At 33.7% G+C, this 23880-nt stretch overlaps 2 protein-coding genes across 2 annotated transcripts; both read right to left on the bottom strand.

Annotated features, from left to right (window-relative positions):
• Nucleotides 1-1884: 1884 nt before the first annotated feature.
• LOC106664411 (proline-rich protein 4-like) lies at nucleotides 1885-3115 on the bottom strand. The gene has a single exon (XM_014390112.2). It carries the CDS (start codon nucleotides 2988-2990, stop codon nucleotides 1914-1916), a length of 1077 nt encoding a protein of 358 aa, XP_014245598.1. The 5' UTR covers nucleotides 2991-3115; the 3' UTR covers nucleotides 1885-1913.
• A 13094-nt stretch (nucleotides 3116-16209) lies between these two features.
• LOC106664172 (zinc finger protein 512B-like) lies at nucleotides 16210-17106 on the bottom strand. Its single transcript, XM_014389627.2, has one exon. The coding sequence runs from the start codon at nucleotides 17104-17106 to the stop codon at nucleotides 16237-16239; it is 870 nt and encodes a 289-aa protein (XP_014245113.1). The 3' UTR covers nucleotides 16210-16236.
• Nucleotides 17107-23880: the final 6774 nt, after the last annotated feature.

Below are 23880 nucleotides of genomic sequence, written 5' to 3'. Positions count from 1 at the left end.
CACTCTGGAGATGGTGAAATGCTAGAATGTTTCTGACAGATCAACCAAAAGGCAATCCAAAATGATCAGTAATTAAACAATGATTTTTTTTTTCAAAGCACAAATATCAATTAAAAAATTGAAACTTCTAAGACAGTGGTCTTCAAATGTCTGCCAGAGCTTTTTAAAATAAATAAATAATAGTACATTAATAATTAGTGTGTAGAGGTTAGTGACCGTTAATTGATAGTTATTCAGATATCGTGAGATGCGGTCGGGTGTGATGTAGGTTTCAGAAAAACATTTTCTTTATCGTCGAAAAGACGTTTCGATCTTTTATTGAGATTATCTTCAGGGCCTGGGATTTACAAACAATGTTTACATTTAGCTAATACGTTGGCACGATAAAGAAAATGTTTTTCTGAAGCCTACATCATACCCGACTGCATCTCACGATATCTGAATAACTATTAATAATTAGATTAGATTAGATTGGAGTCGGCCTTGTTACGACCTATGCATTGTGGTCAGTATTGGTCTATTGTGCATCTCCATTTTTTTTTATAGAGCTCCTCCTTAAACTTAAGGCTTTTTACTAGACCCCAAAGCTTTTTCAAGGGCTACTGTATGATTCTTTCAGGCCCCAAGGATTAGGAATCCCAGCTTATATATATATATAGCTTATAGGCCTTCTCACCAACAGAGGGCATGTTCCGCTATACATACGCCTCCAGAGTCTGAAGTGTCCAGTCAGCAGTCCAATTATTATTCTAGTCCTAGCACATCCTAAATTTAGTTGTTTTACTGTTAGCTTCTGCAATAGTCCTTCGATAAACTTTTTTGCATGTCCCTGTCCCAGGCTACATTCTCATTGAACAGAGGAATTATTTTTAATCCATTGTCTAATGAACCGTGTTTTTGGCAGTTTGGTAAGCCAATTGAAATAACTCCAATGAATTACCAGCTGGCCCCGAGAATCAGGTCCGAGTTGGACCTTGGTCTCCATCCAGCAAACGTGGTTGGGCTCCATGTGCTAAACAGCAAGTTCGTTTCAACACCCAACGCAATCCAAACCCATTCACACTGTAACTCAATCTTAAATTGATTTTTTCCTAGTTACATACCATTCATTCAGTTAAGGGGGAGGAGTACTCAATACCTTTTACAATAATTTTCATGATTACTTCAAGCATAATTCTCATGTAGGGTGGCATTTCTAGCTAAGGAATAGCACCGTTCAATTAGATGGGACACATCAAGCAACCTTTCTCTACATGAAGGTGTGGATATACACAGGCTTTGTCCCAAAGTTAGTGCTCGTGAGTACTTGCATGGCCTATTCTTATTGGGTGATGATGACCCTTCTACAAATCAGGCTCTCTGACGGTTACCTATGGACTGATATGCGAGAGTTTCTCTGCTGATCTGTCCCACTGAGGCAGCCACTTTCTTAATAAAATATTTATTAGCAATAGATTTTTATTTTAAAAAAGGGTAATTTTAATGACAAAAATGACAAATGACATCTCGTGTAAACTTATTAACGAGCAAATTAATATGTGTACAATTAATGCAAAAATAAAATACATGTTCTACTATATGGCATGGTATTAAACCATCTCTTGATTTTTAATTGCCTTATTTCTGTGTACCAATATATTTGAAAGGTTTAATTTAGTTTATGTACAGCTGGTTTTTATTAGAATGGAATGAATCAAGAGAATGTTCTTAATCATCCTGTTTTTTAAAATAATTTTTGTATGAATTTTACCCCCTCCCCATTGTCCAAAATATCGTTCTATTTAGGTAAAAGAAAAGAAAAAAGGAAAAACAAAAACAATAGAATTATAGAAAAATATTTATTTAAAAAACAATCAATAACAAACAAAAACAAATTGTAATAGGAATTAAATAGTCACAATCACTGAGTTACTTTATTGGTGGTGATGCTCGTGTTTGGAAGGTACATGGACTGGAACGTGCTTAATTACTTCATATGGTACATGCACTTTGACAGGAACTTTGACTGGATAAGGTACAATCTTTGTGACAGGATAAGGCACTTTCTTTTCCACATGAACCGGGTAGGGCTTGTTAACGTGGACAGGAACGGGCCGTTCATAGGGGATTTTCACTTCAAAATGTACCTTCTTTTCCACGGGATAAGGAATGGTCTTGTAGACCGGGATGTGGACGGGGACGGGGTTATCGACGGGCACTTTGACAGCGTAGTGTATCTTCTTTTCGATCGGGACTGGGACCTTCCTCTCGACGATGACCGGGTACGGTTTTTCTACTTTGACTGGGTAGCGCTTGTCGACGTACACTTTGACCGGGTAGGGGACGTGCTTTTCGACCGGGTAGGGCTGGGGAACATTGACTTTGACGGGATAAGGGACTTCTTTTTCGACTGTGACGGGGTAGGGCTTTTCCACCGGCCTAGGGACTGGTCTATCGACTGGAACTTTAACGGGGTACGGGACGTTCTTTTCCACTTCAACTGGGTAAGGCACAGGCACTTCTTTCGTGACAGTGATGGTCTTTACTTTTTTCTCTTTTTGGTGATGTGCTATCTCGTGTCCATCTCCTCCACCTCCCAGCTCCTGGGTTGACAATTCGTGGCCACCGTTGGAGAACTCATGTCCATTGATTCCGAAGTCATGTTGACCGCTGCTGAAGTGCTGGCCGCCGCTGAAATCATTTTGACCGCTGCTGAAGACGTACTGGCTGCCGCTGAAATCATGTTGGCTGCTGCTGAAATCATGTTGACCACTACTGAAGTCGTTCTGCGCGCTGCTGAAATCGTGTTGACCGCTGCTGAACTCTTGCTGTCCGCCTTTTAGGTCGTGTGGAGATTCTCCGAGGCTCTCCAGGCCAAAATTCGGTATCGAGAGATCTGATTCCCTTCTGATAGCTTGGTTCTCGTTCTTGCGGTTCGATTTGTCTTGAGGGTTTGCCGCCACCAAACATACAGCTACGAAAGCTACACTCAGCACCCCGATTATTCTCATCTTGTCAAACACTTGCGCGGTACTGACTTCTCTCTCAAGACGCTGGCTCTTTTGTACTCATCCCCTCTTCTCCCTCCAGTACTCTCAACTTGCATGCTTCCTTTTAACTTTCTGTTTTCTTACCTCACTCACAGGAAGTAACTTGCGTACGGTTAGCTGCAACAAAGTGCGTGTAAGGATATGATGTCTCACAGTCTGATCAGATAAATTTAGAGCTCTTTGAAAAACATAATTCCTTTCTAACTCCTAATCTCAAGCATGGCTACGACTGAATTTGAAATTTATTAGAGCTTTCTCTAGCCTTATGTTTAATCTTATCAAGTATTTAAAATTGAAGAAATGAAGAAAATGTTCTAAAATAACTAAATACGTCTTTTTCTGTAATAATTGGACGAAATCGGTAAAACATAAGAAAGAAGAAAATTTCAGTTTTGATTCCACTGGATGAAGTAATTATGCTATTTAGCAGTTTAATGAAGGTTAACATTACTATTTCAATTATATTTTACTTAATTCTGAGGAAGTCAACCGTTGAAATCGTCCAACCTGATCCTTAGTCTTCTATCTTTGAATTATCTTGCAGTAATAAGCTAATTTTTTTGTATAACAAGTGAAAATTCGCACAGTTTGACTTTTTAGAACGACCAAACTTCAAATTTGTCATGAATTTAGTCAGCAAGCATTAGGTATAGTGTACAATTGCCAGAAACCACCGGCGTATGGTATCTCATAAGACATAACGTAACAGCACAGCTTGCAAATATTTGTTTTAATTTTTGCAAATTGATTTCCTCAAATATATAACAGTTTATGAATAAAAATGAAAATAAATAGGACAGTATGATGATAGTTCCGTACATCAACAGGCCTAAATGGTCGGATGGGAGTCACGCTTGTTATTTTGTACAGTGGAGCAAGAAGGCAAGTATGATTTGGATCTCTTTAATTAAAAAGATGCATTTATTATCATCGACGATCGTTGGGTGAAACCATCAGTAATAAAGGGAATATAACACGAGGAAATGCTACAAGAGAAAGTTCCCAATTAATTTATGGATGGGCGTATTTTAAATTTCAAAGTAACAAATTACAAATTTTCAACCTAGGTGCTATTTAAAAGAGGATTTTCTCCGGCTACGCCTCCTTTTGAAGAGAACCATGTATTATTGAAGGAATCTGCGTGTAGTCATTAAGGGATATACAAAAAAAATTGTACTTCCCGGCGTTTCGTTCAAGAAATTAATCTATCTCGAATGGGACTTTCTAGCTTTTATGCTGTTTTAACTTTTCTGAAAGTGTAAAAGTAATCGTCTGAAAAATTGTATAAACAAATTAAGCAACTGAAATAAAATTTCCTTTAGGACTTATTTTTTATAGAAAAATATACATGAGTAAATGGCAAACTTGAAGTTTTTTGAGGCATAAACATATAACGAGCCAGGCTTGCCTTTTAGCAAACATGCAATAACAAGTATAAACTATGCTTTTAGAAAATATTTGAATAATCTACTGTTTAAAATCATTAGCGTTAACTCGGTAATTTTACGGTTTAGCCTTTATCTGTATTATGATTTCTGGAGTTAAATGACTCTCCAAAATTTTAATCCATGTAAAATCGTGGGTGACAATTCTTCAACTTGTCTGATCTTCATCCTGTCATGAAAAATATCACATTTGTTTAGTCATAGGTTTGTTTGATCATTTGTTCGCAGTCAGATGACTTGAAGGGCGAAAAATCAAAGCCGGCTCTTTAACTTTCACATTGACAGAAAGAGGCATGGAGCATTTACCATCAGGAGTAGTCACGGTAATCTTCCTGAACGGTTCGTAATAACTTTACGGGGACGTTTTGCCAATGCTGGTGTCTCTTTTCTAAGATTTTCCTACTCGTTGACGCTTTCTAATACAAACTTGGTATTACGGTAGAATATCGTCCGATTTTATCGAAAGTATGCAAGGGCCGATGGTGTGCATCGGTCGTGACGGTACTGTTGCTCGGTGACAATGAAGGCGCTCGGTCAGATTGGAAGAAAAACATCCATCAGTATTTTCTGTTTATCCAACAAATTAATTTTTGGATAATTCTTTTAGAATATATTCATGATAATAGAAAAAAAGTTGTTATCGTTAATCCGACATAATTATTTTTTGGTTTATCCAAAAACTTTATTTTTTTAGTTAATTATTTTACAATATATCATGGTAATAAAACAAAAAGCTGATATCGTTAATTTGACAACAATATGTTTTGGTTTATCAAAAAATAAAAGATTAATTTTTGCTTAATCCGTCTACATAGTGATAACAATTCGTTCTCATTAATTCGACACAATTTTCTGATTGATCGAACGTCAATAATTTCTAGTCCATCTAAAACTTAGTTTTTTAATAATTCGGATACAATATGTTCAAAGTAATCTGACAACATTTGTTCTCGTTAATCAGTTTTTATTAATACTTCATAATTTTCTGATTAATCAAACATCAATATTTTCTTGTTTGTCCAAACACTGTTTTGGTTAATTCTTTTACAATATATTCATGGTATAATATAAACAGTAGTTATCATTATTCCGACCGATTCTTTTACAATATTTCAATGGTGATAAAACAGAAAGCTGTTATAGTACATCCGGCATCACTATCTTTGGGTTTATCTAAAAACATAAATTTTTGTTTAATCCGTCTACAATGTGTTCTGCCTAATCTGATATACTTCGTTATCATTAATCCATAGGTTTATTTTCATCAATCCAATTTTTTTTTATTAATACGATATCAATCATTTTTGGTTTAACCAAAAACTTGTTTTTCTAGTTAATTCAACTTGTTGGTCCATTTTTTCAACTAATTTGACATCAATATTTTCTAGTTTATCCGATATTCTGAATAATCAATCATTTTCTGATTAATCCTATACCACTATTTTCTGTTTATTTCAACTACATTATTTTTAGTTAATCCTACTTCAATTTGTTTTATTAAACTAACGATTTGCTCTCGGTCATTCGACAAAATATTTAATTAGTCTTATATAATTATTTACTTGCTTATCCAACATATTTTTTTGTTAATCTGGTACATCTACAAACTTTACTCTCGTTAATACAATTTTTTAATTAATACAACATCAGCATTTTTGTTAATCATAAGCATAACATTATCGGTAAGTTCACTATTTTTCGTGGCCCGCTTGACCAATTAATATCATTCAATTAAATAAGGTTTTAAGTTGAGATAAAAAAAGTCAGTGTCACGAGCGGGATTCGAACACACGACCTTCGGCTTGATACGCCGCTACTCTCCTACTTGAGTGTACTACGTAGCGGCGTATAAAGCCGAAGGTCGTGGGTTCGAATCCCGCTCGTGACACTGACTTTTTTATCTCAACTTAAAATCTTAATTAATTGAATTATCGGTAAGGTTAATCCGACTGCAGATTAAAATATACAAGATATTATACTATAAGATGTAATATTCTTGATTAATCTTACATAATGTGTCTAGTTAATTCGGCATTACTTTGGATTAATCCAGGAATTCTGATTAATCCAACATTTATTTCCTGTCAATGTAAAATAATTTTATGATAAATTTGTATTTCCTGACCAGGAATGGACCAAGGTTTCCTTGTTTTTACAACTTTATTTTCTAATCTTTTTTTTTTGTTTAATTGGTAAAAAATGTTATGTGATTAATCCGATCTTAATTTTTTTTGTTAATTTGACTCAAAGGCCTGATTATTAACGACGTTTATATTTTATTTAAACTGACATTATTTTCTGATTTAACCGAAATTGTTTTCAGACGGACATTATTGTATGAACATTTTGAGGCCGATTCGGCAGTTTTTTTATTATTTTTATTATTATTATTCCGTCATTATTTTATTAATTTCGAGAAATTAATGATGATTGATATAAGCGTGAAACATGATTAGAAAAATTATTATCTCGAAAACTTGGTTATGTCAAAAAGTTATTTTTTGTCTTACAAGATGGAAAGAGTTTAATAAGTTATACAAGTCAGCAATAAAACACTAATGGTTTTTGTCTTCAACATTTGTTCTTGACTTTGTCCTATTTTTTAAAGGTTTTCATTAAAATTTATTTATAAAATAATATTTTCGACTAACTGTAACTAATAAGTAGTTTGACCATGTTCATTTCAGAATAAAATTGTCCATGTTAAAAACAAAAAATTAGGTGTTCGAAATGAACTTTTGTTAAAATTGTATTCATTGAAGGCGTGTTTTTTAATGAAGATATTAAAAGAAATTTATTTACATTATTTTTAAATTAAATAAACATTGCCTGTGTTCGTAAACAATTTAACAACAATTTCATTTAAAAATATTAAAGTTTTTTTTTTAACTTACTTGGTGGACAAGTAGGCCAATATTCCTGTTATGATAACAGTTACGTTTTCTTAGTGACACCGCCCGTCGAAAATTGCATAAATGCATTTTTGTTCCAGTCGAGAAGCAAAAATAAACAATTATTCAGAAGAGGAACTTGTATTTAAATAAAATGGCGCTTAATGGTTTCAGCAGGAAAAAATAAGGGATAATGACGATGTAAACGTTCGCTTACTCTATATCGCACGTCGATTACACAACTGACTACACCGTTTTTTGTCCGGTTGTGCAACGAAGCGGATGTCTCAACGGTAACCAGTATCTTCTTGTCGATGGTCCTAAGATGTTTCGATGTTGGTAAGGCTAACAATTTCAGAAACAACCAGGAAGAAAACTATAATGAATTGAAGGGTGTGGCTAAAAGAAACTACAAATATCATCTTACCATATTGCGTTTGCATGTAATAAACCTTTAAGTGATATTTCAACTGAAAAAAGTGTATAAAACAAAATTGTATAAAAACTGTATAAAATAATCCATTTATTAGAAGAATACATCTTACTGTTCAATTAGTCTTAACCTTAAAAATCAGGACAGGGGACCCAAATACTCGTTGCCATGCTCAAGCACAATCCTAATATGGGTCGAATTCCTACTCGCTCTCTATATGGAGTCAAAAAATCACACCCTTTAATTATGTCGGACACATCGAGCAACTTACTGTATATCCATTAGATTTTGTGGTCTGATTGATCAAATAACATCTTTCAATTAATTAATCTTTATGTAAAATATTGGTTGAGATAAAAAAGTCGATAAGTTAAAAACTTATTAAATCCATTAGATTTTTAAAAATGGCAAAAAGGAGGGAAGATTCGAAAGGTTGGGTTGAGATGGGAAGTTGGTGTCCGAGTGGATCGAAGTCACGATAGCTCAAGTGGTAGAGCAGCGGCGTATTTAGCCGACGGTCGAGGGTTCGAATCCCGCTCGTGACAATGACTTTTTTATCTCGACCAAAGCCTTACTGTACATGTTGGACATACGCGGGCTTTGGCCCAAAAGTAAGTTCTAACGTCTAACTAATTGATTTTCATCCAAATCCGAAATTATTTTCTTGTTAATTCGATAACATTATTTTTTTGTCTATTGTTTCATTAATTTCTGAATGAAAATATAATTTAGGTCGTTTTTCCCCTATTTTCTTGGGAGTATAGCTGCATTATATTCTTGTTATTCTTTTATTTTCTATTCTGTATTATTTTCTGAGTGACTTTTCTGTGTATAGTATTTGACTGTGACAATCCCTCACTGAAGATCGCTTGATGCCAAAGCGAAATGCAACCAGAACTGTTGGTCTGTAATACTTTTAGTTTTCAAAATTCATTAATATTGATAATTACGTCCATTTTTATTGTGGCTCTAATCAAACACTGAAGATGGCGAAATGCCGATACGCATCTCACAGACCAACCCAGCGAGGAAAGACGACCAAATTTCAAGCTTCTCACCCCGCAAACAAAATTTTACACAATTTATCATCAAAATGCTGACAAATTACAGTATCTATTATAAACGAGAAAGCCAAGAATAAGATTATCTCACTCCTGGTCATCGCCTCCTCGCGAACATTCCGCCGGACGGGGTTTCCGTCGTCAAAGGTATCATCCATCGGGATTACGTCAAGATGTAGGAAATTTCTTTCCTGAAAATACCTGGCCCGGAAATTCCGCGTGCCTTGGGCTCCGTTGAAGACAGTAGCCATGTGTAACGACGTCCGCGAAGCATGTCCAGAACCCCGGCCATCCTCGTTGGCCTGGAGTAAAGCTTGCATACGACACGCCTAGATCATATTTCTCGTGACTTGTCATGCACAAGAAAAATATTATGACTGGCTGAAATAGCTCTGATACCATTAGTCAAAATCCTCGTACAATAGGAGGCTTATTTTTGTCTTTCTGTTGATGTCCACTAAAAAAACCAAGTATATTTCTTCTAAGAAAAATATATAAAATATACATAAATAAGAAAAAAAGAGGAATTACTAATTAGTAGTAACTCCTATATATTAGCGTTGTTTCATTTTCACTTTTTCTTAGGAGGTGGGGAGTCCAGTGACGCTTCATCCATCGAGGACGATTACTTGGAAGGGTGTGAGATGAAAAGTTTCTCATGTTTGTTGGCAGGGTTTGTTTGACTGGATAATTTGTCGTCGGAATAATCGGGATTACGTCAAGATGTAGGAACCGACTTTACTGAAAATACCTGGCCCTGGAAATCCCGCATGCTTTGGGCTCGGTTCTTATTGTTAAAAATTCTTGCAGCGATTTTTCGCTACTTTAAGGACATATTGGATATTAATGTCATTGTGAATAGTAAGATTGGATACATAAAAAATGGCATTGACCATGGTTCAGAGCATTTTGGATTGTAGGGCCGCGGTAGCCGAGTGGTTAAGGCGTCAGACTATCGGCTAGTAGATCCCGCGGTCGTGGGTTCGATCCCCACCGTCGCCTCTGGACTTGTTCTGACGCCTAAGTGGACCGGTGGCCGCAATTGAAAGAAATTGACATGGCATTCATCAATGGAAGGAGCGGGATCAGATCTCAGCGACCCGGAATTTGGTCCCAACACCCTTCAAAAATGAGTTTCTTCGATGGAAGAACACCGGCACTCCGGGGGCTCAAATTCACACTTATGTTGCGAGTCCTCAAAAATGGAGCCAAGGATAAAGTACAATAAGCTGTACAGCTGCAAAGCTGCAATGCTCAGGAGGGAACAAAAGGGAAAAAAGTTCGATGCTGCCTCAAAACAGTAATATACATGGCTCGTTTGTTTTGTATAATGGATCAGCTGTTTTTGTCCAGCAATCTTTTAACAAGTCTATAGCAGTCTGTTTAGGTCTTATCTTTTGAGTCGTGTGTCGTGGGTTCCACGAAAGTCATTTGTCAAGATAGTGGACTACATTGTGGGAGGTGGACTGTAGTAGATAGGAACAGTGGTTATTTTCCGAAGGGTGAAAGTTACATGGTCACATTTTTATTGGTTTATTGTTATCTTCCACCGTTTGAACCACTGACTCGATTTCTCCCCATTCAATTTGAATGACTCGTACCTCGTAAAAATAATCTTCCACGTTACGAAATCATATCACAGTTCATCTGCAATCTGAAGAAAGTTCTTTGTTGTTCAGCTATGAATCTGGGAACGATCCATTTTTGTCGAGAACTTGAATGTAATCTATAACTTGTGTAACATATAATGAAGTATTTCAAGTAAGATGGAGTTTTATTTAAAAAGATTATTGTAGGTTACTTTTTAGCGGTTTCCTGTTTCTTTTGTTCTAGTTCAGGTTCAGAGGAAACGTGAATTATTATAATTTTTGTTTAGTGTATATGAAATTTTTCCGTCAATTTTCCTCTCGAGACGGAACGCACGGTCGAATAACGATTCGGTGGTACTCAAGTTAGATTCGAATGTTTGAATTATATTTGTATAATTTTGACGATAGAATTAACTTTTCGTTGGGAAAGTAGTATAAGTAGAAATTTTGTCCCGATTGTGTTAAAACTTTCATTACGAATAAAATAAAATATTTATAATAATTTACTGTCTATAAAGCCCCGAGTGTAGGCAGACCCAAGTGACCCAGTGCCAACTTCGACCATTAACTTAAAATTATAAATAAATGTTTCAATAAAAAAAATTAACAAATTTAATCTATTAGGTCATAAGAGACTTTATTGCTTTACTTTATACTCTTTATCCAATCGGATCCTGGGGGATAGATGTAGGTAAATAATTTGTCAATAAATTTTTAATAACGTTGCAGTTTTTCTCTGAGTCAATTATAAAACCGATTTTATTTTTCAAAATAACAGCCGTGAAAAGAAGCCTCAATTTTAAAACTCTCTCTCAGCATGATGTTGCTTTGAAATTCGCCATACCAAATTATTCTGAATGAAAGCAAGAGTTTGCCGAATCGCTCAAAGGTCGAAAGACACAAGAAAAATCGTTAACACTCTCGTATATGCCCACTCACACTTCCTGGGGAATCAAAAGCTGGATGAGAAAGTCCTTTTACTGTTTTTCTCTATGTTGCTGCCAATTATTGACTTGTGGATTTAAATAATTTCGCGTAATTTCCAATAAAAATTATACGCTTTTATTGAATTCCTAATCCAATTATATTTAGTTATATTTGTGACATAAATTTAAATGAGCAAAAATCAATAAAAGATTTAGGAGTCATCTTTGACACAACTCAATCTTTTACTGATCATATAAATGCTATTGTAAATAAAGCCGTAAAACTGCTAGGATTCGTAAAAAAAAAAAAAACTCCAAGGATTTCAACAATATAAATTGTATAAAAAAATCTTTATACTTTTCAATTATTCGCTCTATTCTTGAGTTCAACTCTCCAGTTTGGTCTCCAAGTTATCTCAAATACATTAATAACCTTGAAAAAGTTCAAAATGGGTTTTTAAGATTCTTAGCCTATAAATTACACTTAAACTTAGACTATATAAATTATGATGAACTAAGAGCTGTGATGGAAATTTCTCCCCTTAAAATAAGACGAGATATTTATGATGTTATACTTTTATATAAATTGTTAAATTTTATTATAGAAAGCCTTGAGCTTCTGCAACGAGTTTATTTAAATGTTCCTTTGAAATTAACTATATATAAAAATTTATTTTCTACCCCTTATTGTAATACTATCTATTCTCAGCACCTATTATCAGAGCATGTAGGCTCATGAATTCAGTAGAGGTTGACTATTATGAAATAAATTACAAAACTTTAAAAATAAAATTACATCCGCTTTGAGTGTTGCTTCAACATAAACGATTTATTGCATGTTATGTATTTCTATGTGATATAAAATGGCTAAAGCCGTGAATAAAAATTATTATTATTATAGATCCTCTAGCCCGTTCCTCTACACCATCTTCACTGCTGACATACCCACACATCCAAACACACAAATCACAATCACAGCGGACGTCACCGCAATCTTATCAACACACTCCAATCCTATCCTAGCAACAGAAGCGCTCCAATAACACCTGAACCTTATTACCAACTGGTGCAATCTGAGGCGGATCAGGTTAAACGAACAGAAAAGCCAACAAGTTACGTTTACGCTCAAACCTGTCTACCAGTGCACATTTACAACAAGATAATACCACCATCGAACCAAGTCCGCTACCTTGGGCTTTACTTAAATAGTAGACTTACTTGGAACCCATATACACGCTTAAAACGGCAAGAACTTAACAAAAAATACGGACTACTCAGACACCTACTTGGACCAAAATCAAAACTAAGCATACATAACAAACTAACCGCTTACAAAACACTCATCAGACCTATTCGGACCTACGGAGTCGAGCTGTGGGGCTCGGCCAAATCATCCAATATCCAACGAATTCAGTCTTTTCAGTCTAAAGTTCTCCGCCGTATCCTCAATGCTCCGTTCTATGTCACCAATCCATAAAGATCTTAAAATCCCTTTCGTGAAAGATCTTTTCCGAACACGCTTCTTCACTTTCCACTAACTCTCCCTCCACCCTAACTCACTAGCCCTAACTCTTTCCTCAACATCTCACCCTTACAATCCTCCGCGCCGTTTAAAACGACGGTAAAAAAATTAAATAAATTGAAATTTTTTCTTTTTACATAAACATAAATTTTATAATAGAAAAAATATATGCTATTTTGATTTATATTGACAAAATTAACACTTGAAATTGCCTTGCTGATAATATGTTTACAGAATAGCATCCTTCAATGAAAATATGGCTTTTATTTTTTTGATATTTTTATTAAACCGACATAATTTTCTAAGCTAGGTGAGATAAATTTAAGGATTTCCCAACATGATTTCCTTATCATTCCGACATTATTCGCAAGATAACACGACTGACGTTCTGGTCGATTCATGGTACACTTGTGATTCTTCTGATTTTATTTTCTGTTCTCGATATTATCTAATTAATCCAACATAAATTTTTTATTTTATTACGGTAGAATATCGTCCGATTTTTCAGATTGACAGTTATCGAAAGTATACAAGGGCCGATGGTGTGAGTCAGTCGTAACGGTACTATTGCCCGGTGACAATGAAGGCGCTCGCCCAGATTGGAAAAAACAAAAACAAAAAACAATCTTTTCTGTTTATCCAACAAATTAATTTTGTATGATTCTTGTAGAATATATTATCCATAATAAAGCAACAAAAACGATCTTATCGTTATTCCGACATCATTATTTTTTGGTTTATCCAAAAACTTTACTTTTTAGTTAATTATTTTACAATATGTCCATTCCGACATTATTCACAAGATGCCCGACTTATGTTCTGGTCAATTCATGGTACATTTTTAATTGTTCAAATTTTATTTCCTGTTTTTCTCAGAATTATCTGTATTTAATTCAACATAAAGATTTTCTGGACAAAAGTATTTTCTGTTTTTTTTTTTTTTTTTTTTTTTTTCCCGACAGTATTTTATGGTTATTAAAACTGAATTTTCTGACTTACTCGACATTATCCAATTAATCCAACATAAACATTTTTTAGACAACAGTATTTTCTGGTTTTTCGACATTATTTTATGGTCAATAAAACTCTATTTTCCGTATTACTTGTCATTATCTAATTAATCCAACATAAACATTTTCTGGACAACAGTATTTTCTGGTTTTTTGACATTATTTTATGGTCAATAAAACTCTATTTTCCATCTTATTTGACATTATCTAATTAATCCAATATAAAAATTTTGGGGCAACATTAATTTCTAATTGTTTGACATTAATTTACAGTCAGTTTAACTGTATTTTATGTTCTTATCGACATTATTTTCTAATTTATCTGATGTGTATTTTCTAGTCAATGCAATTCACAGTTTATGGTTCTGACTTAAGTTCATTACTTTCTGGCTTTTCGACATTATTGGCTAAACTACATGTTGTTTTATCTGACATTATTTTATTAGTTGAAACTTAATTCAAAAACAGTATTTCCTGGACTTTAATTATTTACTGATTATTATAAGAGATTTTATTATGGTTAATTAGACATTATTTTCTGAACAATCCGACTATTTTATGGCTAATTCGACAATACTATTTTATGGATAATTGTACTTTTTTCTGGTTAATACGTCATAATTGTTTAAGTATTTTGACTTAAATTATTTTGAGTAAATGAATTAGAAGTAATGATGTAATAATTTTTTAAGGTTAATGCTACAAGAGTTGTTTTATGGTTAATCTAAGGGTATTTTTTGTTTTATGTCACATTATTTTTTAATTAATTCAATCACGTTAATCTCTAGACGATTGGACATAATGGTTTACTGATAAATCATAAATGGCAATATAATTTTCTGGTGTATGGCTAATTCGACAATATTATTTTATGGTTAACTCGTCAATACTATTTTATGAATAATCGTACTTTTGCCTGGTTAATCCGTCATAATTGTTTAAGTATTTTGATTGAAATTATTCTGAATAAATGAATTAGCCTTTCAGAATAATTCATTCTGGTTTTAAAGGTTTCATTAAACCTTTCAGAATTAATGAAATAATAATTTTTAAAGGTTAATGCCACAACAGATTTTTCCCATTATTTTATGGTTAATCTAAGTGTATTTTTTGTTTTATGTGATATTATTTTTTAATTAATTCAACCACTTTGCTCTCTGGACGATTGGACATAATGGTTTACTGTTAAATCATAAATGACAATATAATTTTCTGTTGAATTTGACTATTATTTTATGGTTAATTCATCATTGTTTTCTGATTCGACTGAAATTATTATTTTCTGGTGGATACGTTACAAATTTGTTTTGAATCAAAAATCCATTTTGAAATGGTTCGTCGTCGATCGACGATCTATACATGTTGACAAGTCTAAAATAATTAACCGGGGAAAGCAGAAGGCAAATCTATTACGTGAGAAACAGCTAGGAAGAGAAGTTTGCATTATGACTAAGCGCTATTCTTCCTTTCAACTCTTTTTTCCATTACCATTGTCATGCTCGATGGCTACATATTCGAGATGATTTTAAGCGTAAAATTCAAAATAAAAAACACCACGTCTTCACATTATGTGACTTGTTTAGTTATGTGTGATTTCCATGGTTTAAAAAAACATTAAATCAAGTGCTTCGAGAATAAAAATATGAAAATCGACTCATTAGACAAAAATTTCTAGTTCAAAAGAAACCTACTAGATATTGATTTTTGTTAATAACAACAATTTTTTGTTTTGTTATAAAGTCCCAAACCAAGTTGAAACAAGAACAGATCAGCGCGTATAATAGCGCATAGACAAATCAAATGAACATCGAGACAATGCTGTCCAAAAAAATATAAATGTTTCTTAATTTGAAACACAATACGATTTAAAAAAAATTAAATGTTTAAAGATTTAAAGCTGTAAACTACATTGTTAAATTATAAAGGGAAGATAGAATATTTTATTGCTAAATAATGGCATTTTTTGGTTTTATTTTTCCTCAAAATGTTTCATTTTCTATCAGACTCGAAAGTTGACACTAAAAAGTGTTGTTACTAATTTCTAGTAGTATATGATGAAGCTTTTTGTTTATAAATTATGATTGTTAATATATTTAATTATGTTTATTATAATTATGACAATTGAGTCATTTTAAATCTAAACATAGGCGAAGAAGAAATAACCAAGTACCTTTTTTATACTCGGAATATATAGTTTAAGGAGAGGACGTACGACAAGGAGGAAATAAAAATAACTAGAGTAAGTATCTTTTAAGTTTTTATTTAGAAAATAAAGAATAACAAAATTTAACAAATAGTGTAGCAATATTTAACAATTTTTGGTAAACAAATCAGTCGTGATGTTTCTTGTAGTGTACGGGAACAGGTACATGTTTGACGACGGGTACTGGAATTTTGACAGGAACTTTGACTTCATATGGAACCCGTTTTTCAACGGTGTAAGGAACTTTTTTTTCTACGAAAACCTTATAGGGTTTCGGCACTTCCACGGTGTAGGGCTTGTCGACAGGCACTTTGACTTCGACGGGTATCCTTTTCTCCACGGTGTACGGAACGTGTTTTAGGACTTGTACATGGACAGGATACGGCTTGTCTACCGGTACTTTGACCTCATACGGTACGTATTTCGCGACCGTGTAAGGCACTTTTTTCTCAACGTAGACGTTGTAAGGCTTGGGCACGTGGACGGGGTACGGTTTATCAACGAGAACTTCGACTTTGTAAGGTACTTTCTTCTCTACGGTGTATGGGACGGGTACTGGCACTTTGACCTCATAGGGTACTTTCTTTTCCACGGTCACTGCGAAGGGTTTCGGAATCGGGACGTCGTACGGCTTGTCAACAGGAACTTCGACCTTATAGGGCACTTTCTTCTCGACGGTCACGGGATAAGGGACCGGTACTTTCTTTTCCACGGTCACCACTTTGATTTCTTCTTCTTCTTCTTCTTCTTCTTTATGGAACGAGCCTTGATGGAGGTCGTGGGAGGACTGGAAGTTCTGATAGCTCGTAGATTCGTGCTTGTGGCCGCCTTCTCCTCCACCTTCGTCGTGCCTGCTGAAATCATAAACGGCACCGCCTCCTAAAGATGGGTAACCGCCACTCTCCTGGCCTCCAAAAGACTCCTGCAGATGGCCACCGTGCTCACCTTCACCCCTCACCAACAGGACACAGGCTAAGAATAGTAAGATGCGAGACATCACGAGCCTTCTACCCTTCCGACTGCTCCTTTCTTCTTCTTATACACGACTCCCCACCTAGATTCTTTTCCCTCTTTTCGTCCTGCCGCCTTTACTTACACTACTTTCCAATTCTCTCATTTCAATTATTATTTAATAACAACAAAAACTTTACGTTGCGTCAAATAATTTTGAAGAGCCAGGTAAAAAATAACTTTCAAAACAACCATTACCTTACCAACTTCGTATTAATAATTTAAATAACCAGCCATACTCTATATTTCCCAAGCAAAACATTAAATCTACATACCAAGTACATTTTTAAAATTTACTTAATATTCGAAAGATAGATCAATTTTTGATTTTACCTAACGAAATTCAAACTATTTATCTACGTTGGAAAATTCAATATATTTATTGTTAAAAACGTTAAATACCTACAGTAATTTGTTTAAGAAGTTACTTATCCTTAAGAATTATGCATTACTGTCTTGAAAAAATAGGCGTTGTTTCAGGTGAGCTGGACAAGGAAGCTAGGGTACAGGAAGAATGACGTTAAACGTTAAAAAAACTGCAGAACACGGTGGAACGTAACTTCAACAATCTGCAGAACATCAAAATTTCTGTAAACGTTTTTGATTGTTCAAAAACGATGCTATCGTCGTAGTTAACGTGTACTCGAGTGCGTCCTTTTGGCATTATTAAAGGACATTGACAAACACATCATATTAGACCCATCATAAATAATATCGAAGTACGTAAAAATTATTGCCGGGTTTAATGAAAAACTAAGAAGATAATTAAAATATTAAATAATAATAAATTAATAGTCGTTAGTAGTGTATAGGGCACTTAGGGCATATAGGTTTTACCCCCTTTATCTTCCCTGTCATCGCGTCTGGCGAGAGTGTTTACCCCCTCTTTTCTTCCTTCCAGACACCCCTACCACTAGTAGTCGGGTCTGATGGGGGTTTGACGAGGGTTGTTTTCACCCTTATTTTTTCCCTTGTGACGTCACTTTTTTTTAAAAAAAACCACCATGAGGTTTGATGATGGTTGTTTCCACCCTTATTTTTTACCTTGTGACGTCACCACGCCGGTAATCTGACCACGCCTGCATGTTCGTGCATGCCTCACCCACCCTTCTGACTTGACGAACATGTTTGTGTATGTCTCTTTCATCACCATGCCGTTAATCTGACCACGCCTGCTTGATTGAGCCTGCCTCGCACACAAAGTATTATCGACCGTTCTTTGTATATTGCATTATTAATTATATCTTATTTTTAATTTTATAAAGATGACATTAAATTAGACCCCATTTTATCTGTCGCCGTAATTTAGAGTATTGCATTTATTTTAAATTCATTTTCTCCTCCTCTTTTTTCAAACCGGGTTGAAACAGTCTTCGCCAGAGTTAAAAAATGAATTTAAAATGAATGCTAACTTCCAGTCAAATTACCCTCTCATAATTAATAATGATAATTTTAAACATATAGAAATCCTAAATAAATTAATCCAATAAACTTTCAGAAAAATAAAATAACCCTCTCAAAATAAATAACGAGAAACAAAAACAAAGAATTCTTCTACATAAATTAACGCAATGTATATTATGTTCTATTATATTCTCTGGATTGAATTTGGATATAAGATCACGAAAATTGATGAAATTTGGAATTATAAGACAGTACACTCTTCAAAGAGAAAAAAGAAGACGGGATATTTTCTAAATGTATAAATCATTTCCTTAAAATAAAACAAGAAGCTTCAGGTTACCCTAGTACTGTAACGGATGAGATAAGCATGAAAAGCTACATTCAATCGTATTACCAGGTGGAAGGTATTACGTTAAATAAATCTGCCATAAAATGTAATCAGGGACTACGCTCTTTAGCAAAGTTGATGCTTAACTCGTTTTCGGACAAATTCGCCCAACGAGACAATTTTACAAAGACAACTTCAATCGAAGACCCCTCTCAATTATATGAAATGCTTTCAAATTCTAACTACATTGTGAATTATATTCAGGAAATCAATGATAATGTCATCTGTGTCAACTGGGAGAATAAGGAAGATACTATAGTACCCTCTCCAATTGTGAATGTAGCAATTGCTGCTTAAACTACCACTCAAGCCCGCCTAATACTGTACAACTACCTCGAAACATTAGGTGAGAGAGTTTTGTACTATGATACTGACTCGATTATATAGCATTTTTCAGTCAAATGAAACTTTTTTTCAACCAAATGAAACTTTTTTTCAATCAAATGAAACCTTTTTGCAATCAAATGAAACTTTTTTTCAATCAAATGAAACCATTTTTCAAGCAAATGAAACCTAAAACCTAATGATAATAATTATGTAGAGGAATAAATAAATTACATTATAGTACTGACAATAATTTTTATGATGATTAAATATTAATATTACAATAATTGAATTGTAAGGCTTAGCTACAAGAACGTTTCTTGTGAAGATCCGTATTCATCAAACTTTTCTACATCCACCCCGTCGAAGTTTAATTAAGTGGGGTAGAAAAGTGTTTTTGGGCGAGCAACAACTTTCTGTGATATATAGAAATTATGAATGATAGAGTGGGTGTGGATTTCAATCCTTTTTAAAAAAATGGTTCCTACTCACAGTAAGTTGTTTCGCAACAATCCGGATTTCGAACCCTTTAGCTCATCATCAGGTTGCAGGGTTTCTACAAACACGTCTCTCGACATGAATTGCAAAAGTGAACCCGCTGATACCCCCGCCAACACCGAAAACGCCCCTCACGTTTCGATCATTATTGAGATCATCATCAGGGCCTGGGATTTACAAATTATTTACATTTAACAAATACATGTAGGATGTGGAAAAAGTGAATTTATACACTTGTTTCTCAACAATCCGGATTTCGAGCCCTTTAGCTCATCATCAGGTTGAAGGGTTTCTACAAACACGTCTCTCGACATGAATTGCAAAAGTGAACCCGCTGATACCCCCGCCAACGCGAAAACGCCCCTCACGTTTCGATCATTATTGAGATCATCATCAGGGCCTGGGATTTACAAATTGTTTACATTTAACAAATACATGTAGGATGTGGAAAAAAGTGAATTTATACAATGCAAAATATATTTTTTTATATTCAATCAAAGTATTTCTTCTCACTCAAAGTGTTAGTCTTCTGTGTAATTGTGCGAGATATTGCTGTTTTATGTTTATATATGTTAGATTTTGAAGGGAAGGAAGTCGGTATAAAAAAGACATTTTTGTATAAGGCGTCGGCTTCTTTGAGGTGAAAAAAGCCGACGAAGGGAAAAAAACGTTGGTAATGGTTCGGCCAGATTATCCTTTCAGGATTATATAGAAGGGGATAAATAGGAAAAGGAAAGCTAAATTGTTGAAAAATTAGACTATGTGAAAAATGTTTGATGTGTGGAATGTGATATGATGATATATGTATGTTATCTATATTGAATTTGATTAATGATATTGGCGTAGCTGCGACTGAGTTTTCATGTATCTGTTCTGTAATTGATGCTGTGTTTATCTCTGTTAATATAAACCATTTCTAAGAAATTACGTTTATATTTGTTTTGTTCTGTATGTAATATTTTTGGTTTTTTGAAGTCGAAATTGTGTTTGTGTTCAAAATGGTGGGTAGCGAGTGCTGTAGGATTTTGCTTGGGTTTTTTGCAATCTTAGATATATTGCTTTACTCTCTTGTCCAGATATTCGGATGTAAGACCGATGTAAGTTGCCCGACAGCGTAAACAGTTGATTTTGTAGATTATGTAAGATTTATTTGTTATTGGTGTGGGATCTTTAATTTTGGAAAAAAAGTGTTTGAATTGTTTTATAATTTTTGAAAGCTATTTTGAAGTCATCGGACGAGAGAAATGTGTTTAATTTATGTGATAGGTGTGAATGAATGGCATGGAAATGTATGCTGGTTTGTTTGTATTTGATTGTGTTTTTAAAGCCAAGTAATCTGGCGCATAAAACAAAAACAAAAACCCTGACGTAAGTTTTACCGAGCTTAGATAAATAAAAATCGTTTTAGAAGCTCGAAGCCAGTCAGAAATCTCAGCATCTGCACGGTCAAGAAAACAGTAAAAGCTCGGATGAACAATATACACAAAGCCCTCCGCCTGTAATGTTCATGTCCGAGAATAATCTTCGGATGACGCGTCTAATTATATTTTATCTGGAGCATGTCCATCCTTCCTGGAAGTAATGAGCGTTCTCTTGGTTTTGCAGTTTCGTTAGACACTCCGCTTTTACAGGACTTGCGTAACAACTAGCATGATTGATGGCGTGCGTTGGTTTGTTCCAGGTGTTTTTTCCCCTAATTCCTGTGAAGTGGATCTATGTATTGATAACTATCAATCCTATACAAAATGTCAAAAAAGCTGACAGTTAAGTTCACCAGAAAACAAAAACCTATTTGATTGTTCTAGGTGATTAAAAACCTCGCATAAACATAAGAATTAAAAATTTATTAATTAAAAAATTAATAGTAGAAAATGTTTGGTCTCAACCATAACTATGGTTCCATAACTGGAGATGTCAGCACGACCTTAGATTAAACTTTAAATTTTTTCTAATTAATAAAGTCCATATCTGATTGGCTTATTACAGTTAGGTTTTTCTTATTTGATATATTTTTTTATTATTAATTTTTTGGGCGAGTTTTCTTGTTGAGTTCTGCAGGGTACTGAATCTGCTGTTTGGTCGTTTCGGATCCCCTTGGTTGCATATCCTCACTGGTTTTGTTCGTCAGTCATATTTCAGCATATTCAAGGTTGATCAGTGTTATTTTCATAAAAATTTCTCAATTAAAGCATAAATTAAATAGACATTTGTCAGAACCTAACTGATGAAACAATCACAGACCAAGGAGGTGCTCATATGTGAAGAAACATCAGTGAGGAACTTTGGGTAGAAAGACCAAGAAGAACTTATGCGATTTCTCTTAAAATACAACACAAAGAAGCAACCAAAACGATTCTGTCAGGTCAGGCTGTTAGTTTTCACATTCATCAGGGGTTGGTTTTTAATCATCAAATTTTTAACATTTTTACCCATATAGCAATAATATTTATTGTTTTTGAACACAGCTTTTTAAAAATAATTTTGTATTATGCATTTGGTAAGACCTGGTACGTTTATGAAACCAAACTAAACTACAACTATCCACTATTTTCTTATCTTCAGTCCTTGTCAACTTTTACATTATTGTAAGTAAATAGTTTTTGTTTTCTAATGATATTTTTGATCAAATTATCTGGATAGTTGGTTATACATAATGTTACATACCTCCTTGAGATTTATTTTATGATACATGATATCACTTAATGAAAAAAATTGATAATATTATGACTGCATTGATTTTTTGAGGTGTGATGAGTAATAATTGACAAAATGTGTAGATGTGTTTGGTTTTTATATAAATTTATTGTTTTCATCATGGTGTATTAGCAAACCAAGAAAAGTTATGCAACTATTATGTTCACATTGAATTATAAATTTAACATTTAAGTGTAACATGTTCAACTCTACCAAAATTAACTCAACATCACTCCTATGTATCAATAAACTCAACATATTTTTAAAAAATTGAATTTTTAACTTTGTTATTAATAAAAACTGTTGTAGAAGCTATGTCACATTTATGTGACACAATATCAGCCTCCCATGGGAAGCCCTTTTTGTTGTTTGTACACCACCTCATCAAACACAAAATATGAATTATTTATACATGTCTCTAATATGTCAAAAATCGTATTGCATTTGAAATTAGTACTATTTTTAATAATGTTCCATTTATTCTTAATAAGTTCTATAGTTTTGTTAGTCGGTATGGATGTGAACGTAGACTCCATGTCAATACATATTAATACCTTAGTACCTTGCACCATGATATGTCGTTCAAATTTTTATTTTTTTATTTCCAAAGAGTTTTTAACTTTAAAATTCAATAAGTTAGAAATCAGAGATAAAGGTTTTAATAATATTCACTCTAATAAATAACGCATCATATTTATGAAGGGACAAAGATCTATAACAATTAAAAATATTTATGGCCCTATTTATGGCACATAGGTCATCATGATAAGTTCTTCTCAGAATGGGCGCCTATGTGGTCTCACCCTCATTTGAATGTGTCTGCATACTTATACACAACCTAATATGATCTTTTCCCTTCTAGAACTAGTGATTCTTGAAACAGTTTGTATTTTTTGAACTAAGTAAATTCTATTTATAGATTAACAGCTGCTAATATATATATTTAAAGTACATAAATCTATAAAAGAATAAAACTAATGATTCAGTGTGAAAGTTTGGATATGTACATGCAAGGGCTTAAAGTTCTATTTGTACCTTTAAAATAAACAAATAAATGTAAAAATTGTGCTCTCGTTTTTTCATCGCATCAGGATAACATTTGGTTTGTCATACGTCTTATTTGTGTATTTTATTGTCTAGTATAGTGTTTTTCTGACAAAGTACAAAAAAAGAGATTGATTTTCTGATTTGGTTTAATTATAATATTGAACTTTTAGTTAAGAAGAATTTGATATTAAAAAAAAAATTTTTATAAGTGAGTAAAAATAAAGAAATGTATATTGTACACAATGTTGGATGTATTTTCAATATGTTTATCTATATCAGTGCATTATTTTTTTTTTTTGCTTGTCTAACAGCTCCTAAATAGTCACAATATCAATTCTGGAAACTGTTTATTGTATCTTATTAAACATTTTTGTTAATCTGTTTATCGAAATAAACCGAGTAAAT

This window comes from Cimex lectularius, unplaced genomic scaffold (genome assembly GCF_000648675.2).
Source record: "Cimex lectularius strain Harlan isolate CLEC.00 unplaced genomic scaffold, Clec_2.1 scaffold251, whole genome shotgun sequence".
NCBI lineage: Eukaryota > Metazoa > Arthropoda > Insecta > Hemiptera > Cimicidae > Cimex > Cimex lectularius.
The sequence above is the reverse complement of the archived record's forward strand: the minus strand, read 5'-3'. Positions and strand labels throughout refer to the sequence as shown.